This window comes from Triturus cristatus, chromosome 2_2 (genome assembly GCF_964204655.1).
Source record: "Triturus cristatus chromosome 2_2, aTriCri1.1, whole genome shotgun sequence".
In the NCBI taxonomy this organism is placed as follows: Eukaryota; Metazoa; Chordata; class Amphibia; order Caudata; family Salamandridae; genus Triturus; species Triturus cristatus.
Window position 1 is genome coordinate 1,250,615,208 of NC_140582.1, and position 22,257 is coordinate 1,250,637,464.

At 47.1% G+C, this 22,257-nt stretch overlaps 1 protein-coding gene across 1 annotated transcript in view; it reads right to left on the bottom strand.

The window, feature by feature from the left end:
- Positions 1–376: 376 nt before the first annotated feature.
- LOC146863519 (uncharacterized) overlaps positions 377–22,257 on the bottom strand; it is a 155,170-nt gene continuing 133,289 nt past the window's right edge. The window contains 2 exon segments of the mRNA XM_085642961.1: positions 377–6,061; positions 6,063–6,612. Coding sequence (XP_085499087.1) covers positions 3,196–6,061; positions 6,063–6,612 — 3,416 coding nt within the window. The 3' untranslated portion in view covers positions 377–3,195.

Here is a 22,257-nt window from a genome sequence, read left to right on the forward strand (position 1 = left end):
GGGGGCGCTGCTGCAGCTCCCCTGAAGCCTTCCCTGGAAACCTCTACACTGAGGGGGGGGGGGGTAAAACACTCCTGTGGGAGGCCCTAACTAGCACACCAAGAGCTGAAAAGTGTCACTATGTTCCTTCAGAGTTTACTATTCTGCATTTTTGCATATTAATGCGGATTGCATGAGAGGGACCTGTGTGAATACACCTGTGTGATGCCAATCTGTGGGTTAACCTAGGAGGAGGGGAAATTACGGCACCTTTCAAACATTAACAGGAGAGCGGCTGTTGGTGGAACCTGGTGCAAAGTCAGACTGAGAATGTGAATGCATGCAGTAAATAAGGTCCTACCTAGAAGTGATTCACAGAAAGGAAAAACAAGATAAAAACTTGTCAGAATTAGAATTTATTTATTAAACAAACATTGAAAAAACATTCACTTTGTTTATTTTCTTTTACTAATAAAGCAAAGGCAAAATTAGACAACTTCAAATGCAAGAAACAATGTGGAAGAGATGCAGCTGGCTCCGTGGAGCACATTGTGGTTCACCAGAGAGCATGCGAGCTCAAGCACCCCTTTGAAATGCCCACAAGGCGGGCTGAAGACAGGGCCACAACACTAGGGGGCAGACACAAGCGGAGATGCAGAGATGCTAAGTGCTGGGCAGCTATCTGAAAGAGCTAGAGAGCAATGCATATGGACAGGGAAGGGTAGTAAACATGTGGACACCTGGGGAGGGGGGGGAAGGATGCTGAAAGAAGGCAACAAACAGAGAAGGGATCAGAAGCATAGGGAAGACTGAGTTATTGACAACAGAGGCAGAAAGACCGATACAAAAAAGGAAGTGAGCAAAAGCACAAAACAAGGAGCCCGATGAGAGAAGAGCTAAAAAAAAGTGAGAATAGCTAAATCGAGGTTATGAAAAGTGTGTGCGTTGACAACACCATTTACAAAAGACGGGTGCAGTGCGCGGGGGGGGGGGGGGAGAGATTGTGGGCAGCATGTGGCACCGATGAAAAATAATAAAGGCCACGCAACATTTGGGAGAGCCAAATGGCATATAATCAATGGGCAACAAGCCTACCCATGGGGCAAGCAGGAAAAAGAGGTGGAAGGCACACAGATGTGGGGATTCTGGTGAGAAGTGGGATGGGGCAGATAACAGTAGAGCATAGATGGAGAGAAATGACATCAAGAGCAACGAAATAAAGCACACAAAAAAAAAAAAAAAAAAAAAGGTGAGGTCAATTGAGCAGGAAGGAACTCAAAGCTAGCCACAATCCTTCCAAAAGCAGAAAGAGCAGAGAAAAACATTTGGGTGTTATATAACAAACATCTTTTACCACTCTGTAGGAAAAACATTTTTGAAATATTGCTTTTAGAGTTTATATTGGGATTTCAAAATACAAATATTTGGATTCAAGCGCAACATATAATCAATGAACATATGCATTTTTTTTTAATTATCTGGAATCAAAGTTTGGCATTCTCTAAGTGCACAGAACCTGTGGCCCAATAGGATCATCAATTTGGATCCAGGATGGGGACAGACTTGTTCAAACTCAATACAACTAGTTTCACACCTCAGGGATGTAGCAGTTTACAAGAGCTATTAAATCCTACACAATATGCTCTCATATCCAACCATAATCATGCTCTCAAATCTACACTGAAGAAACTTCTTCCAAATTTGCTCCTCCTCTACAAATCTTTCCAACTCAATCATTCAGATATGCTCATTAAATAATATACAAGAACATACCCACCAAATACAGAGACCGACAGACACAGACAAAAACTAGAAACTCAGAAAGAGGGCTTTTTGAGTTCGAACAGAGTGCACTCAGGACAGCTGGAGTTTCTCAGTCACTGTGTATTTGCAGATGATTAGAGCAAGAAGTCAATGAAATACAGTGATTCTCTTATTATGGAATACGGAATCTTTTGGTAATGCTACAATAAACTGCATTTATTTTATTCAATATTCCACAAGTAACTCTTTTAGAGAAGAATTAAATCATATACCCAAAACTGGTTTAATCAATGTGTATATGCTACAGTCTTACAAATCTGCTTAGTCGAGCACATATGTAGCGCCTTCCTCTGCAATGATACGGTTAAATTTGTTGCACAAATGCATTTAGATTATGTTTCCATGATTTTCTGAATGGAGTGACTTCAGCAGGTTTGTCTTTATATCATTTTTATGGGTCTTTTAGACGGCCTGCTTTAGGAAATCCTTATTAAAAAGAAACCAATGTAAAGTTTTAACATCAATGGAAGTGCATGAGGCAGCAAATCCTTGAAGAGTTCAGAAAAGCGCATTTATCATGATGGGTTCTAGGACGGTCTGCAGTGAAGTGAATCAAGGTACAGTCACTGTACCAGGACGAATGTGGGTTTGAGTTTCTGGTTCTGCCTTGAGGTCATTTCAGAATAAATGGTGCAGCTATGTTCTGAATGGAAAGACCCATATGTTTAGGAAATTCAAGAGATCAATTTTCTATTTTGATACATTTTTGTCCACTATGCTCTTGCATCTTTTTTCAAATCAATTGAGGATGGCAGAATTATATGGTAACAAAAAGGTGATATAAAGTTCTGAATATATTTGACTAAGTTTCACAAGTGCACGGGACCTCTCCGTATCCGTTGTGGCATACTCTAGTATTCCTTCCCAGTTTTGTTTTCTCATAGTTTTAGAGTTGACTTTTGATGCTTCTTCTGTTCGCTCGCTGCGCACATTCACAGAACGACTGAGTTGCAGCTTCCTCTCTCTCTTGCTTGTCTACTACTTGCCTTGATTAATCATAGATTCTTTGGTGTTTTTTAAGACCTACCTCTGCTCACATTTAGGGTGAGTGAAGGGTCCCTATTCCATATTGCTCTCAGTACACAGCTACAGTGTCCTCAAGTACGCTTTCAGACAATTACTTTTGACAAACTCTCCCACAACCACTGCATTTCAAGAGCTGCCCTTTATCCGGCGTGTCCTGGTGTTCATGAAGATCTACCTGATGGGTAAAACGCAGCGAGAGCAATGGGTCCCTTTTCCCTGCTTTGTTCAATACAACTATTCAGCCCTTTCAGTCAGGTACATTTACTAATTCATTCCCTCTCTCTCCCGCTCTCTTCCTTCCGCTTTTCCTGGAGTTTGTCATGATCTGTAAAACTCTAGCCACATTTAATGTTAGACACAGGTCATTTATACTTTAGTACACACATAAAGGCCATTCCTCATGTAAGATTTCAGATGCTTCAGAAACGTTTTCTGATAAGTAAACTTTCTCCCACACCCCCTGCATGTAGAATTCTGTCCATCAGGTTGTTGTTCCTGGAGTTTCTCAAAATCGGTAAATCTCTGATCACACTCCTTGTCAATTGAAGGTTCATTTTCTATTCTGTTCTTAGTACACAAATAAAGGCCATCCTTGAAGTAAAATTTCAGATGCTTAAGGTAACTTTTCTGATAAGTGAACTGTCTCCCACATCCCATGCATGTACAATTTTGTTCGTCTTGCTTTTCCTGTTGTGTTTCAAGATCTGCAACACTCTGGCCAGGGTCACAGTCAGTCAAAGGTTCGTTTTCCACCCTGTTCTTAGAACACAAATAAACACTCTTTCTCAAGTAAGATTTCTGATGTTTTTGAAATTTTTTCTGATTAATAAACTTTCTCCCACACCCCCTGCATGATAAACTTTGTTGTTCTTGCATTTTCTGGGTTTTTTCAAGATCTGTAAATCTTTGATCACATTCACTATCAATCAAAGGTTCATTTTCCTTTCTGTTCTCAGCGGACAAATAAAGGCCCTCTCCGAAGTAAGCTTCTTCCTCATGATTTTCATGAGGTTGTCCAATATCCATCTTATCGGTAGAGCTCTGATCACTTTCTTTGTGAGTGAAGGATTCAGCTTCTGTTTTGAACTCCGCACACAAATACAGCCCCTTCCTCAGGTAAGCTTTCAGATGCTTTAAAAAACTTTTATGATAAGTGAACTTTCTCCCACACCCACGGCATGTACAATTTTGACCTTCAGCAAGTTTTTCAAAATCTGGACATTTCTGGTCACACTCATTGTCAATTAAGGGTTCATTTTCCATTATGTTCTTACTACACAAATATAGGCCCTCCCTGAAGTAAAATTTCTGATGCTTAAGATAACTTTTCTGATAAGTGAACTTTCTCCCACACCCACGGCATGTACAATTATTTTGTTCTTGCTTTTCCTGGGGTTTTTCAAGATCTGTAATTCTCTGATCACATTCACTGTCAATCAAAGGTTCATTTTCCTTGCTTTTCTTAGCACACAAATAAAGGCCCTCCCTCAAGTAAGCGTCTTTATGGGTTTGAAAGCTTTTCTGACAAGTAAATTTTATCTCACACCCCATGCATGTACAATTATTTCCATCTTGCTCTTCTTGGTTTTTTCCAAGATCTGTAAATCTCTGATCACATTCAATCTCAGTCACAGATCCATTTTCCATTCTGTTCTTGGCACACAAATAAAGGCCCTCCCTGAAGTTAGATTCCTGATGCTTAAGAAAGCTTTCCCGATAAGTAAATGTTTGCTCGCACCCTGTGCATGCACAATGTTGTTCTTCCTCATGCTTTTCATGATGTTGTCCAATATCCATCTGATCGGTAGAGCTCTGGTCACTTACATTGTGAGTTAAGGATTCAGCTTCAGTTTTGTGCTCAGCACACATATATAGCCCCTTTCTCTGGTAAGCTTTCAGATGCTTTAAGAAACTTTTCTGATAAGTGAACTTTCTCCCACACCCACGGCATGTACAATTATTTTGTTCTTGCTTTTCCTGGGGTTTTTCAAGATCTGCAATTCTCTGATCACATTCACTGTCAATCAAAGGTTCATTTTCCTTTCTTTTCTTAGCACACAAATAAAGGCCCTCCCTCAAGTAAGCGTCTTTATGGGTTTGAAAGCTTTTCTGACAAGTAAATTTTATCTCACACCCCATGCATGTACAATTATTTCCATCTTGCTCTTCTTGGTTTTTTCCAAGATCTATAAATCTCTGATCACATTCAATCTCAGTCACAGATCCATTTTCCATTCTGTTCTTGGCACACAAATAGAGGCCCTCCCTGAAGTTAGATTCCTGATGCTTAAGAAAGCTTTCCCGATAAGTAAATGTTTGCTCGCACCCTGTGCATGCACAATGTTGTTCTTCCTCATGCTTTTCATGATGTTGTCCAATATCCATCTTATCGGTAGAGCTCTGATCACGTTCTTTGTGAGTGATGGATTCCGCCTCAGTTTTTTGCTCAGCACACATATACAGCCCATTCCTCAGGTAAGCTTTCCGATGTTTTAAGAAATGTTCCTTATAAGTGAACTTTCTCCCACACCCACGGCATGAAAAATGACCTTTCTTAAGCAATTCGAGTTTTTTAACCTCTATGGAGCTCTGTTCACTGATAACGTCTGTGCAAGCTTTCTGATGGGTTAGAAAACGTTTCTTATGAGTGAATTTTCTCCCACACCAACTGCATGTAAAAATCTGTTTTTCGACATGCTTTTCTTGGTGTGTCTGAAGCTCCATTTTAACAGTACCACTCTGGTCACAGTCCCTCCCTTGTTCTGTACACACATTAAGCCTGTCTCTCAAATGAATTTCCTGGTGTTTTTTAAGACGTATGTTTCTAGAAAGGATCTTACCGCACTCGTAGCAGATATAGAGTTTCTTTTTTATTTTCTCATCACAGTTAATTCTCTGGTGGTATAATAAATATCCCTTTTGAATAAATCCATTTCCACACTCTTCACATGCAGAGGGTTTGTGATCGGTATGAATTTTCTGGTGAGTGAGAAGATTTACTTTGTTCCCAAAGATCTTGTTGCAGTGATTGCAAGAGAAGGACGGCTCACACTTGGTTAAGGGACATGCTTCTTCTTGATGCTCCAGACCTGAGTGAAGACACTGGTCACTTACTAGAGGCTCTGTCTGGATACAACGCTCTCCACACTCCTGCAGAGTCTTGTGGTGTCCCTCGCCCTTCGCAACACTTTGGTGGGACACCAGATGCTCGGTTTGACTACAGTTACTATCACCGATGTGCGTCTTGATGGGCTTGTAGATCTCCCTTTTGCACAAAGACGTCTCCACACCGAGTGCATGCAAGGGACGGGTTTGTCATTTGGGTTTCTGAATTTGTTGAATGTTCTGCCCCAAGTGTACCACTTTCATCACTGTCAAGATCTCCGACCAGCTTAAAACCGGTGTGGCTTTTCTGGTGCTTTAGAACTTCTTTATAAGAAATGAAATATTCCCCACATTCTGTGCATATAAACGATATGTTTTGGTTTTCTTTAAATTGGATTTGGGAGCTTGTTTCTGTAGCATTTACAGCACTTAGTGTTGAATTGGGGCAGGTTAACGGAATTTGGTCTTTGTGCAATCTGAGGTGGAACTCCAGGAGCTTGAATTGATCAAATGTTTTCTCACACTCTTTACAACGAAAACGTACACCTTCCTTGTGAACTTTCCGATGGCTTTGAAGTGTCAGCTTATTTTTAAACACAAGGTCACATAATGTACAAGCAAAGACAGTTGCACGCTCTGCGAAGTTCTCAGTCTCCTCACAATTTTCTTCTCGGTAAGCTGTAAAATGAAAAACATTTGTAAATCATCATACAATGTTCAAGAAAAGGGATTTTGAAAAGGGATCAGAAGAAGACAGGAAGATGGCCAGATGAAGATCTGCCACAAACAAGTGACTTACACCGGTTTGTACTCATAAGACTGCATTTATATCTACACTTTGTCTTTTATTTTCTTCTCAGAGTGTCTTGGACGGTAAGCCAATTTCCATCCAAGTGTTCCAATGACAAAGGAGTTAATCTTACCTGGCGGCAGCAGTTGGGTCTCAAAGCCCAGGCACCGAGTCCTTAGGACAGAAGTTTGATTTTGCAACTGTAGCGCAAGACACGAAACACCACCAAACCATGGGGGAGAAGGTTACAGCATACATTCATTACACTAGAAAGGCCAATGATAAATAGGGCTCATCATTAACCCATGGCATGAGGAATAGAGATACATCCATCACCTCCCTTTGCAGTTGCAATGCATTCCATTCAGAGCCTCCCGGCAGGGACATCGCATCGTCAGTAAGACTGGGGGGGCAGTTGATCTTTAGGTCTTCCAACCATCATGCTGGCACATAATGTTAAAAAAACAAGCTACTTACCTTGGGTAACACCTCATCTGGTAGAGACCGGATCTAGCAGCAGATTTCTTACCTTTGTATTCTCCCCTGGCCCCTGCCTGGGTTTTTTTCTTCAGCAGTACCTCTGCGCATCAGAAGATAGCGTTGTGCAACTATCTAGTGACGATCACTGGAAGTGACACAAGTCCATATACGTCCCTTCCCAATGCGCTGACCAACGTCAGTTTGTGACTACATTCCGGGCGAAAAACCACAGAGCCACTTACAGAAACTGGCTATGGAAACAGTGTGCCAATAAGGAGATCTACATCTCTCTCCATACAGACGCATCTGCAAGGAGAGTATCCGAATATTAATGAGGAGGAATAGCCAAATATCAAGCAGGATATAGTGAGCCCTAAATGTTTCAACAATCACAATGGCATATACTGTTAAAATACACTATATGACAAGCAGGGTGCATGAGAGGGGCTAATAGGGCAGTGGAAAGGGAGACTAATGCGGATTGGTAGGGGTACTAAGTGTGAGAAAATTTAATATTTTAAATACGTAAGTGCAAACAACTCACCATACCCAACAAAGCACCTGTACCCAACTATTTACCAGAAGAACAAGTTACTTACCTTCTCTAACACAATCAGGTGTAGACAATATCTAGCTGCAGATTCCTTACCTTTGAATTTCCCAGGCGTCAGACTGGATCCGGAAACTTTTGCGTGAACAGTACCCCATCACGGTGTTGGGTGGCTCCCTTCCGCTCCACGCGGCGTGGTCGGCAACGGATAGGACGTCTTGGTCACCTACATAGGCGCCCAGGTATGCGGACGTCAGTTTTTCACTACTTTCCACACAAGGAGTGCAGAGCTATGAATTAGACTGACCAGTGTGTGTCCAAACTAGGGCCCTGAAAAGGGGATCAACCCTAGCTGTAATAACGTGTCCTGTAGCTAGATAGTCTCTACCAGATAATGTTACTGAAGGTAAAAAAATGTGTTCATCTGAGAGAGATTTCTAGCTGCAGATTCCTTACCTTTGAACAGATACCCAAGCCATACCATCCTGGCTGTGGGCGGCAGACAAATTACTGCACTAAAAAGTCTTGCAGAACCGAACAGGAGAAATGCCCGTCCCTGCGGACCGGACTGTCCAGGCAGTAGTGCTTGGCAAACGTGTGCAGAGATGCCAACTTTGCTGCCTGGCAGATATACAGGACTGGAACACCACAAGCCAATGCTGTGGTTGCAGCTTTTTCCCTGGTGGAATGGGCCTGTACGCCCTTAGGAGCCTGCTTTTAAGCCAGGGTGTAACAGATCTTAAGATAACGGCCCAGCGCAAAATGGTTGGTTTCTGAACAGCCCTACCTTTTTTAGCTTCCTCATATCCCACGAAGAGTTGGTTGTTGTAGGAGGCCGGCTTAGTATATGGTGCACACTTATTTAAGTGATGCACCTTGCACTAATCCAGACTACCCTTATGGTGATATTAGTGGTCTTTGATAACCATAGAAAGCTCTCAAAATTGTAGCTGTGAAGTGCAGCCTTTTGGCTTATCTTGCAGGAGTGTAAAGCAGCTTGTTTTACCAGTTTTAATCAGTAGTTTAAGCTAAATGAAAAAGAACCACACAGTGTTTATATAAAATAAGCCTATTTATTACGCAGCACTCACTAACACATTGGTTTATCTCCTACCCAGAAATATCAACACAATACATAAGAATACTTTGAAAGCAATCAGGTAAGTAGCACAAAATACAGTGGTCTCCAGGGGGGAGACTAAACCATAAATGAAGAAAGTGGAATGCTAACTACAAAGGAGAACAGGACTTGAACCAGAAGACTCAGAGGATCTGGGGACACAAGGACCCACACACGGTAAGTACTCAAGAACCCCATGGATGCTGTGTGCAGGGTGGTGACACAACTGTGAGCAAAATGGAAGCCAATAGAGGAGTTGCAGTTGCAAAGAAGGATCCCTCCCAGAGTACCCCCAAGAAACCCTTTGGAAGACAGAAGGTTGGAGAGCCAGCCCACCCGTGGATGTCTTGGGAACCAAGTTAGCTGCACAAGGGAAGCCCAGTGCATAGGTATGACGTGATGTCAGAACCTGCTGTAGACAATGGGTGACTTCTAAGAAGAGGTCTCTGGAGAAGACTGTGAAGGAGTCCGGTGGAATCCAAGGGTGGGTTCTTCAAGTGAAGAACCTGCAAGCAGAGGGGATAGAGGCGGAAGCACAATGCCCACCTATGTCAAGAGGTTCAGAAGAGTCGACGATGACCTTGTCGCTGCAGCTAAGAGGACCAGGCGATGCAGAGGAAGACCAGGAGCCGTGCACGAGCTGTCCCACATCGGATGTCGGTGTCTAGATGGTCAGTGGGAGAACGCACAAGCCTTGGTAGCCGCAACTGGTGTGGAGAACAGATGTTCAAGGGACTCACCAAATGCAGGAGAGTCAAACCAGACAAGAGCAGGCCCTCCCGAGGACACTACGGGACGTACTTCTAATTTCAATAACAAAGCCAGAAGAGAAAAGAGATTCATACAGGCCCTTGTCGCTGATAAACTGCGATGCGAAAATATTAGCAAAAGTGCTGGCGAACCGGCTGAGCTTACTCATGAATGTGTTAGTCTTGCCTGACCAGACCAGGTTTGTACCTGGGCGAGCAACGTTTCAATCTCCGCACCCTCTTCCCCTTCACCCTACTGCAGGATATGGATCCTGACTTGGAGGCAGTTTTTTTAGATGCCACTTAGGCATAAGAACTTCAGTGCGACTATCTCGTAAGCGTGCTCTGCCGCATGGGCTTCCCAACCCCTTTTTAGGTCCTGCGCCTAGCGTTGCAGTGCGCAGCACTGCTCGCGCAGCGAGAGACCTCTTGTAGGGGGTTTCAAAACTGACTTAGGAATCACACAAGCATGAGCGTGTGCTTTTCCTTTTGAGCTATGCTATTGGCCTTTGAGTGCGTATTTTTCACAAAGACAGCACACAATTGGCCTAAGGCGGGCGCATTGCTCCGCCTATGGCCTATTGGTGTCTGTTACGCGCAGCAGCAGCATATGTTACCAATTATCGTGCTCAGACACGGGCACGATAATTGGAAACATATGCTGCTGCTAGCAACCGTGCGCGAAAACACCAGCAGGCTTGTTTGAAGTGACTTTCTTTGTCTTTAATGTATGCCCTGTGACGCCACGCCCCAGATGAAAGCCTCACTTCTGCCCCGGAAAATGTGATCTGTGGAAGTCTGGAGCAGTCGCACTCTTCCTGGGAAGGACACGCACTCTGCAGCTAAAATGAACAGTGATTTACGTCCCCGCTGCATAGCAAACACTGTATGCGGCTTGTTTTACTCTCCACAGCTATAAAAATTAAAGATTTAGGAATATACAGAAAACGTACTGCCAATCTGTGTGCTAGTATTTCTCTCCTGTGATCGGAGCACAAATCCATCCTTTTCGGGTCTATAAATTATGTGCGGTTCAACAGGGTGTTATGGGTCATCTAAGCGGAGCAGATTATCTTTTAGTAGCCCATGATGTGCCTGCTCACAGTTCACCTCACCAGGGCCAGTGTTTCTCCCCAGGGGCCACAGCTGAGCTCCTTTCCATGGGCGAGAACGCTTTCTACTGCTCAGCAGATAGGTTTGTTTGGGCAGCGGAGAGGGGGACATTTGGCTCCAGGAGACCCCAGTTAGGGTGGAGCTTGCTGCCAAGGGCCTGATGGGGAAAGAGGGCAACTGAGGGTCAAACTGGGTAACTTGGTGGCTCATCGGAGCACAGAAACCGGGAACAGCCTCCCTCGTCAGGCACCCTTAGTGCTTGGGGTCCCGTGGGTGCAGGCGGCGCTGAATCATCCCAGGGTGTTTGTGGCCAGAGGGACCACTACACGTCACGGGAGGCCTGGCGGGCCTTTCCATATGTAAAGCGGAACTGACCATCCAAACGGTGATAGGATCGATCCAGCCAGCCCAAAGTCTTTTGAAACGGATTGCACACCAGAGTCCCCATTGAAAGTCATAATGAAGGCTATAAGAGGTCTGCGGCACTCTCGAACCAAAACTTGACACAGTCACTGAAGAAGTGAACCTGCTACAAGCAGATTTCTGCAAAATGGCAGACAAGGAGTCTGCGGCCGAAACGAACAAAGGGGACTTGCAAATGTAGACTAAGCGCCTGGAGGAACAGTTGGTCCGGCGCACAAAGCAGCAGATGGACATGATGGCCCGCATTGAAGACCAGGAGGGTAGGGCCAGACGAAACAACATTAGAGTGGTGGGGGCTCATGAAGGGGCAGTCAGTGGATCTTTTCCTCAAGGAACTCTCTACATACCCTCTGGCCCAAACGCTTATCAAACTATTTTTCTGTTGAATGGGCGCATCAGGCCTTGGGGCCATGCCCGGGAGCCCCCACACACTCTATACTGAACTTCAGGGACCATGATGTAATCTTACAAGCGGTGTGGTCTCACGGAGACCTAGAGTATGAAAACGCGTTTTTTTCCCCCGATTTCACTCTCCAGCTGCAAAGTCAAGCTCAAGGTCCTGTTAGATGGAAAATAATTATTCTTCACGATGCCAGAAGAAACCTGTAACTGGCTGGAAGATTGGAGGAGGGGGAAAGAATCATGGGAAACAATCACTGCCCAGAGGGATCGGCACCCCGAGATACGCAGTCCGGCGCCCTCGACCAGCCAGCCTGATCGTGACAGAACAGGACAAAACTGACTGATGATCAACTGAGTGCTCTCTACTTTGTGTTTCTTACAAAGGATGGTATCATGCCTGGGCAAATTGGGCCTGAGCTTCCTCCGAATCGTCGGACTGGGCTAACAAAGTCTTGTATATAGGGTGCACTTTGACCGGTTTAAATGATGGCCTGGGGACACATGATCCATGCTTGTTAACTACCATTCAATAACTTTAGGTCTGCGGCAAAAAGGCCTCCCAGTTGTCACATGCACCGTTTTGGGCGACAGGCACTTGATTGATTGTGTTAACTTGTTGAATAGTTTTGCTCATCAACACGATAGACAATGCATAGTATGAACACTTGCAATGCTTAACCACGAAAGAAGTGGGAATGAACGCGAACTGATAAATACTCACGGAAGAGACGACAGGTATCCCTATGGACATGGAATGTAAACGGGCTACGGATTAAAATCAAATGCACCCTGCTCCTACAAAATATTAAACGTCACCTCCCTGACATACTGTTGCAAGAGATGCATCTGAAGGGAAATTACAAAGCCCTAGACCGATTTAGGTACAAGTTTGCGGCCCACTCAGGATATTCAACCTGTTCCTGTGGGGTGTGTATCCTAGTCCGGAAACTCCTAACTTTTACAGTTGATAATATATGGTGTGACACCCTTGGATGTTATGTGGCCCTTGCTGGAACTTGGGAGGGTCGATCAGTAAACCGTTGCCTCTTATATGTTCCACCCAAAATCAATGCAGTTATCCCGCCACAATTTAGTGCTCTTCTCTTGGCGCTACGGCCAGGGATCCTCCTAGTGAAAGGAAACATGAATGAGGTGATAGATCAGCTGGGCTCTGTAAGAGGCCATGCTGGTGGAGAGACTTTCCCAGACTTTGCCACAGCAATGGGCTTGATAGATTTGCGGAGAGCCCAGAACCCTCAACTGAAGCAATATACATACTACTCGGCTCTCCATGGGTCCTTTCCACGCCTTGATTATTTCTTCAAACAACATGACCAGGTTGGGAGCTTTGGGGGGTCTGAGCACCTAGCACGAGGAATATCAGATCATGCTTCAGTAGGGATAACATTTAGAGGCCCCACCATCCACACGAATAGATATCCTAGACTTAAAACTTGGTACCCGAGCGACAGCAACATCAGAAATAAACTGAATTCAGGGACAGAGTTATACTTTGAAGAAAGCAAAGGTTCATTCTCATCTCCATGCATCCTCTGGGAGGCATTCAAGGCAGTAATACGAGTACAGGACCAGATTTTGGTTGGGGGGGGGGGGGGGGGGTTTAGGGGGGGTGAGAGAAAACAGACCCAGGTTGCAAGTAGCACTATACAAGAGGAGATCCGGACCTTCGTGAGAAAGACGACCAGGGAGGGGAGTGCTGACCTCTGACAAAGACAACATGACTCCAGGGCCCTGGTCTGGTCATATGCCCTGGCCACACAGAGACGCCTGTACGATGTAAGAGACAAGGCCTCTAAACTATTGGCCTGGCTAGATAAGAGGGATAGGGACAGGTTTCGGGTGGGCGGGGAGCCCTACAAACAAGTATGCAATTGCAGGGGGGGCGCTAGAGGGCGCGCACGCAAGATGGCCGCACAAATGTGAGGCTCTGGCAGCCCGGTGAATTAATTTGTCAATTATCTTGCTCAATTTGGTCTCTGCCTGCCTAGGAACGTGGCATTTTGGCGCGTCTTGGGCATCTGCAGACTCGCTGTGAATCGCGGAGCTGTGTGACGGACTCTGCTCCTGCACGGACCCCACAAACATCTGACCGGGCGGGCGAACGGAGCGGTGCCCCAGAGTGGCCTCACCTGTAACGCGAGGCCGCGGTTGTGCACGTTGAGCCCAGGCCCAGAGGTGCGGATCTGCTGGCGCCCAGGAGAGCATCACGCAGCGCTGCGAGCAGTGGCCTACCTGAGGGTGAGTCTCTCTGCTGGTTGCGGCATCGGCGGGGGAGGCATCGGCCGCGCCGAGGGCAGAGAGGCGAGCTGAGTGGCCGATTGTGGCGCCGAGGGAAGACGGGCCCAGAGGTCTGCCGGGAGTCGGACGGGGATCGGAGCCCGGACGTGATCTATCGGCATCTGCACGCCGCACTGACTGGGGATATTGTGGCATTGCCTGCGCCGGCGCGAGGCCCCGGAGGACGGCCCGAGACCCAGTGGACACCCACGCGGCAGCATCGAGAGGCGGCAGTTGCCTCTGGGAGGAAGTGCGGTTTATCGGCCCGATCCCGAGCGGCGCCCCACGCTGTGTATGACGGGCGGGGGGCCCCGCCGAACCTGTGCTGCAACTGGGCACTAGTGGACAGCGCAGGAACCGATAGAGGGCCAGGAGCATCAGTGGTTCCTTCCTAGAGCCTAGAGGAGGTGGTCAGTCTACAGGTGCAATGCGATGAAATAATAGAGTGACCTGGGGAGCTCACTTCACCCTTCACTTGCAATTTGTTGCCCGCCGCTTCCCGCCACCGATTCTGTTGGCCACCAGTTGTCCTGCCACAGCGGGGGAGAGTGGACTACATTCCCCACGCTGCAACGCGGCGCGCACGCCGCACTCGTGCTGAATCTTGGTATCCCACCCCCCCCCCCCCCACATACAGCATGGGGCACGCCGATGTCGGCTGGGCTGGTGACATCTGCCTGTTTGCTGATGCGCTTGCCTAGAGTGCCACGTGCGACAAGGGTTACCTAGTAGTGAAGGGAGTCGAGGATGGCCCTTCAGCCTCACTAGTGTCTGAGCATATACAGGAGTAGCAGAACCTGACCGCGAGGCTCGGGTGGGGGATTGAGCTTTTGGTGGCACAATTCTATCCCTGGAACGGCACGAGGAGAATAAGGAGCTTGGTGCTGGCACACCTGGCATTGCAGAAGAAAGAAGGCGGAGGTCCCGCGGTCGTGCCGGATCGATCCTCCTGGAGCTGGATGGCGCAAGCGTGGGGCGCGGCGGGGAGCGCTATCAGACCTTGCAAACGAAGAACGGTATACACTAGCAGCTTGGTGGTGCATTCCATTGCAGCCGTTCCATACAGTCATGGGTAAATCGGACACTAGGCAGCCTAAGCTGAATTTCGAAGCAGCGAAGAAAACCCGTCGGGCTTTGCCGGATGAACGTGACATCGACAAGGGGACTGAGGCACGGGGCGCCAACTAATTCTGATGTGCAGAGTATACTGCAGGAGGCACGGCAGGGCTTCGCTACCATTGTCGATAAGGTGGACAGAATGTCGACCCGTATGGACGCCATAGCACATAAATTGGAGGGGCATGATGACCGTTTAAAGAAGTGGAGCGGCGGGTCTCAGACGCAGAGGACGCGACGTCCAGCCATACGACGCAGCTAGCCCACATGGATAAGCTCCTCAAGCTTATCGCCGCAAAGAATGAGGACTTGGAAGCGCGCAGTAGGCGCAACAATATTCGCGTAATGGGTATTCCCGGGTCCACCAACACAGGGAAAATGGAGGAGTATGTAGAGAAAATGCTGTTATCTCCAATTGGAGCCGAGTCCCTTTCCAATCAGTTTATTTTAGAACGGGCTCACCGATCCCTGGGGCCTCGCCCGCACCCGGCAGTGTACCGAGGCCCATCATAGCGCGCCTATTGAACCATAGAGACAGAGATGTCGCCCTGAGAGTAACAAGAAGCAAACAGACTCTGGCTTTTGAGGGAAATACGTTTACCATCTACCTGGATTTTACACCGATGGTTCAGGAGGAGCGGTGCAAGTTTGTGGAAGTGAAGGGTAAGCTGCGGAAAGCACAAATAGACTATGCGCTACTCTATCCCGCGCGGCTCCGAGTAACTCACCAAGGTAAACATTTTTTTACTAAACCGCAGCAGGTGGAGGACTTCCTCAGGCGACTCAAGCGCGGGAATCGCACGGAGGGAGGTGGGGAAGCGCTGCAGCAAATCATCATCGCCCGGAGGCGGGAGAGGCCTAGTAGGAACATCTGCCCCCAGGGCATATCTGTGCTCCGTTCAGAGTGAGATGCGTAAGCCAAAATAGGGAGCGGACTCACAGGCAGAAACATGAATCTTTTTCTGTTATCTAGGCGGGGACCAATGTTTTTGAGCAATATCAGCAGTGCACCAGGCACCCTCCGCCTGTACGAGCCCTGAATGGTGGCCAGCGATGGGCTCTGCGGGGGTGAGGTACCTGTGCCGCCATCTAGCAACGTCCCCTTGCGGGTGTACCCCAGGGAAAGTACATTGCATGCTGTATGTGGGGATGTTAGTGCTGTTTTTGTATGCGTGGGGCTTAGGGGGGGCGGGTGGGTGACTACTTCTGGCAGGTTGGGATTGCTTCAGTGGGAGGGTAGGCTCTGGTTATGTTTGGTCATTTGTTTGATAATCTTCACACAAGATTCCTACTTAGAGGATTTAGAGATATTACTTACTGTATTGGAATGTGAGCATGCTACGCAATCTCAGAGATCGAGGTATTACAGTGAACAGAGCATAGATAAGTATTTGGAGTGTACTGTACCAGTTGAGGGAAGATGTCTCGGAATATGACTGATAGTGACCGTGGAACATTAAATGTCATCACATGGAATATCAGAGGCATGGGGGACCCGAGGAAGAAAAGACAAATATTAGCATATTTAGATTGCCATGTTGCAGGAAACGCACCTCGCTCCCCATCGCCTTAGCAACTTTGCGCATAGATGTGCGGAGTATAGGATTTTCTCCTCCTATTCAACATACGCAAGAGGGGCGGCAATCCTTATTAAAAAACAGGTACCGTTTCAATTAGCTGGAACCTCTTGTGACCCGCAGGGGCGATACTGTCTGGCGTGGGGGAGAATGGGTTCGGTCTCGGTCACACTCGCATGTTGTTATGCTCCGAATGTGGATGCATCCGACTTTTTCCACTTCGCTCTGGGCTAAGATATTTGATATAGGTTCCAGTAACATAATTTGGGGAGGGGACTTTAATGTAGTGTATGATCCTAGTCGAGATAGATCTCATACTGCGCCTCACCATTACACTAAGGCGCGTGCAGTTATTCAGGATACCATAGATGCCTATCACCTAATCGATGCTTGGCGGCATACCCATCCGCACGCCAGGGAGGGGACGCATTACACGACACAGGCTGCGTCATGGGCGCGGCTAGACTATTGGTTGGTATCCAGAGGTGTAGGTTCAGCGATAGTTCAAGTGCAACATTTGGCTCAAACTTACTCGGATCACGCCCCTGTTAAGCTCACGCTGGCCTCCTCAGCATTTTACGTCCCACGCGGGGCTTGGCGCATGCTGTTCCAGACTGAGCTGCGAGACGAGATAAGATTTTTTTGTCCGTAACAAAGGCTCAGTGGATAGTGTGGAGACTATTTGGGAGGCGTTCAAGGCCACGCTCCGAGGTTTCTGTATTGCAAAAGGGGCCAGGGTGTTGAAGGACATAACCCATACACTGAATAGATTGGAGGTGAAGCTTCGGTCCTTGGAAGCGCAACTAGTCTTAGACCCGAGCAGCGACACCCAACTCAAGTTTCGGGAGACACTCAAGGAATATATGGACATGGCACAGAGGGAGACTTGGTTCCGGGGCAGATTCTGGGTGGCGCGCTGTTAAGGGGAGGGTGATAGACCTGGTAAGGCTTTGGCACAGACGGTCAGGAAGTCTCGCTATTCTGGCTACGTTATGGAATTGGAGGACACAGACGGTATGGCATATTGTGACACTGACCGCATTCGGGAGGCATTCACGCAGCATTATCAGCAATTATACACCACCCAAGGGAGGGACAGCTTGGAGCTGGAGAGTTACTTGGGGGACGTAGCGCTAGGCTGGCTGAGTGATAGGCAACGGGATTTTTTATGTGCACCATTTGAGCTGGATGAGGTCAAGGACGCTATCATGAGCATGCAATCAGGGAAAGCCGCGGGGTCGGATGGTCTCCCGATAGAATTCTACAAAACGTATATAGATCGAATGGCCCCCATATTGCGAGAGGTGTATGAGGAATCCCTCGAGGTGGGCAGGCTGCCTGCATCTATGAGGGAGGCTATTATGGTCTCTCTTTTACAACCAGGGAAGCAGCCCCGGCAGTGTGACTCCTACAGGCCGCTTTCTCTCCTCAACTGTGATGCTAAAATTCTGGCTAAACTCATTGCTACACGCCTGAGTCTGCTCATGGAGAATTTAATTCTCCCAGATCAGTCGGGCTTCGTGCCCGGGAGAGCCATCCCGCACAATCTGAGAACGCTCTTTGCCATTTTAAATAATGTGTCGCCGGACTTGCCGTTGGCTGCAGTGTTTTTAGATGCAACTAAGGCATTTGATTCCATTGAATGGGACTATATTTGAGGGGTGATGCTACGGATGGGCTTCCCACCCCTTTTTTTATCCTGGATTAATCTATTATACCACTCGCCGGTAGCTAAAAGTGCTCATCAAAGGACACACATCCCCGGCCTTCCAAATTACCAGAGGCAAACGGCAGGGGTGTCCCTTATCCCCATTACTGTTTGCCCTGGCAATAGAGCCCCTGGCGGCAAAGCTGCGACAGCACCAAAATGACAAGGCTTTGCGGTGCAATATGCGGCAGATTCTCTTATCATTATACGCCGCTGATATTACGCTATATATACACGAGACCCGCAGCAAAACATGAACCCGGTACTGAGAGAATTTATAACATTCGGGGTTCTATCGGGAATTCAAATTAATTGGGGGAAGTCTTGCATTTTCCCGTTGACAGCGGCGATGATACGCTTTCCGCTATATTACTCCTTGGAGTGGTGCGAGGATGAGCTGAAGAATCTGGGCATTCGGGTCACAAAAGATAGGGAGGAACTTATGCGCTTAAACTATGGGACTGTTATGACTCATATATCGGAAAATGTTATTCGCTGGATAACACTACCCCTTTCCATGGCGGGGCGGGCCTCCCTAATTAAAATGATAATACTTCCCCAACTGCTCTATTTGTTTTTAAACATCCCGTATTATCGGGGGATTTTTTTTTTCAAGACGTTAAGATCAGAACTGACGCGTCTTGTGTGGGGAGGGAAGCAGCCGAGACTGCAATGGAAGATACTTGTTAGACCATATGCGCAGGGTGGGTTTGGAATACCAAATTTCGAACTCTATTACCTCATCGCGCAAGCTCACTTTGCATGGTTTGTGGGTGAAGCAGCCAAGATATATGCCGCAAGTAGCGGCTGAGCACTGGCTTGCACATCCTATCCCATTAGAGGGAGTGGTGTATGACCCGATTACGCCCAGAGACAGTGATCCGACCACAATCACATGCGCAGCAAGGGCCTGGCAGCGCATAATGCGAATGTTGAGTGTTGCCCTACTTTATTCCCCTTTGCTGCCTCTCAGTTACCACCCGAGTATACCCCTGCTTCAAGAAACAATATTTCATCATTTTAAAAAGCGCACCAGTATTAACACTTGGGGGGGACCTCTTCCATAATGGACGCTTCCGGTCTCTCGAACATGTCTTTCAGGGTCTGCAACAGACCCCGTTGGATGTCTTCCTGTATATCCGCCTTCGTCTTGGAATTCGGTCTATAATTCCGGATTTCCCGGTAGAGCTGCAGGCGCTAGCCCCGCTTCAATTAATGCTGAAAAATACTTCAAATAAACGCCTTGTCTCCCTGATATGTAGGACGGTGCATGCGCAGTGTACTGCCGGGCACGCTGGCTCGTATGCAGTGGAACGAGGAACTGCGCCTTGTTATGGCAGATGAACAATGGGAATATTGTTGCTTGCAAACAGAGGGTCTCGGCTAGAAGCAGGATCTGCATACTTCCTTATAAGTTTCTCCATAGACTATACTACACTCAAGTTGAGATGCACAGGTATAAGTTGCGGGACTCTGACAGATGCAATAGGTGTCACGCTCCTGGGGCAGATTTTCTTCATCTGGCGTGGGACCGCCCGGGGGTGCACGAGTACTGGGAGCAAGTTTTTGATGCTTTGGCTCTGATGACGAATACACACATTGAACCTACGCCACGGATGGCGTTGCTTGGCTACGTCAAACCAGTGCAGGCGGTGCATCGTAGGTACGTAGCTCTTGCCCCGCTTATGGCCAAGTGACGAGTGGCCTGTCGCTGGGGTAGGGGACGGGCACCCAAATTCAAGACCTGGATTGCGGACTTGGTGGCTTGCCAAGAAAGACTTACCACATATGCTGAAATGCTGCCCAGGGCCTCTAGACCTAGGGATATTTGGGCCCCTTTGACATGCTTGTCGGGTAGGCAGGGGCCAGCGTCCTCCGCCGCAGACGTTTCCACCTAGTGACTCTGCTCACTATGTTGGAAGGGACAGGTGGGTTCCCCTGGGCGGCACTTATCCCATAACCAGACAGACGTTTCCTGAGAGAGATCCTGGGGTTGGTGGTACGAGCTCCTAAATAGAGATCTGTATGGAAGTTATGGAGTCGGTGCTGGGTTGCCGAATGTAAGAAGGAGGCGAGGTGAAGGCCCGGAATACATAGGTCTGAATGAGGGACCTTCGGATATACCTCACAGTGCGTTGCAAGCGGTACAGTTCATACCAAATGCATACAGAGTGCTGGAGTACACACCTTACCTGCCTTACCTGCATTGGTGGGAAAGGGTGGCTAGCAGGGAAGGGAGATGAGTCCATGGAGTCTGGGGGGTGGGCATACTACTCCATAGTGTGATGGCATTATAATGTGATGTATTGCTATATTTTTTAAACTGATCTACTAGTGTTGGGGAAACACCTATGCTACTGTTATAATGCTTAATGCTCGCAATATCGATTGGAATGTTCTATGTTTGAATGAAAACCAATAAACAGAAGTTTAAAAAAAGAAAAGTATGCAATTGCGGACACCTTTGGTTCCTACTATGTGGGTACTATTTATTTTATTTATTTTGAGGGTTTTATAGAGCGCAAACAAGATCCTTGCGGATATCAGAGCGCTTTACATTAAGCAACTGTTATACAAACTGATAAATACAGGTAACTCACGTATACATAACATCTCGTGCAAAAAGCAGAAGGGTACATAACAGGAACATCCCCATTGAGTCAAGTCAAGGGCAGATAAAGTGAGTAGGATGTTTAGTTGGACCCTTAACATAGTAAGGATTACTAGTAAGGGAGCGGTTGATCTCGGAATTTATTTAGTCTGTGTTTAGGTGAATTTTGCGATGAGAATCGCTTTAACTTCCTTTTTGAAAGATGAGGTAGAGGCATTCAGTCTGGTTTCTGGGAGAAGTGTATTCCATATCCTGGGCACCATCCCCGAGAAGGATCGTTTATATGTTTTCTTCTTGTCGAACCTTTGAGTTTTCAGTATTAGGTTTTCCACACTCCTTGAGGATCTTAAACCACCAGAGATCGCCAGTTTCTGTGCGAGGTAGCTGGGTGCATTATGATGTAGGCCCTTATGCGTCATGCACGCTATTTTTAGATTAATTCTGGCTTCAAGCGGTAGCCAGTTCAAGGATTTTAAATCTGGGGAAATGTGGGAACTTCTTTTGGAGCCAGTGACGAGTCTCGCTGCAGTGTCCATTGAGGTTCTTAGGGGAGCTGTCGTAGCTTTTGGAAGGCCACATAAAAGACACTTCCGTACTCCACTCAAGGGATAACTAGAGCTTGTACTGCCAGCTTGAAGTCATTGACTGGCAGGAAGGGTTTCAGCTTCCTCGGTGTGTTTATCTGGAAGTTTGCTCCCTTTGTAGCGTTGCTAATGTGTTTTTGCATAGTGAGGTTGCTGACAAGAGTAATTCCCAAAGATTTCGCTGAGTCCACAATGGTTGGTTGAACGTTGAGTGCAGTAAGATGTTTGATAAAGTCTTGCATTAAGGGGACTTTGGCGGGTGGAGCTATAAAGGAGGAATTCGGTTTTTAGAGCGTTTAATTTAAGGTTTTCTGCCAGCCAGGTCTGGGTGTTCTTGAGCGTGGAGTTAAGCAATTTAATGTCTTCTAGGGTGTTGATCTTAAGATAAAGTTGTGTTTCGTCAGCGTACATATGAAATTGCACGGTAGACGCATGTAGAATTTTGGTGAGAGGTTCCATGAACAGGTTAAACAGAGTCTGAGATAGTGAGGACCCTTGCGGGACTCCCAACGTTACTGGTAAGGGTTTGGAAAGAGTGTTGACCTTGAATTTTTGTGTTCAGTTATGGAGAAAAGAGGTAAACCAGTTTAACACTGACCCTGATAGACCCATTCTATGGTTCAGAAGCTCTATCAGATTCTCATGTTTGACCGCATCAAAGGCGGAGGATAGGTCTCGTAGGATGAGTAGGCATGATCGGTTCTGGTCAAGGATTTGTAGCGCATCGTCAATAATGTGTGTCATGGCTGATTCAGTGCTGTGACCTGCTCTGAAACCTGATTGGTGTTTATTCAGAAGGTCA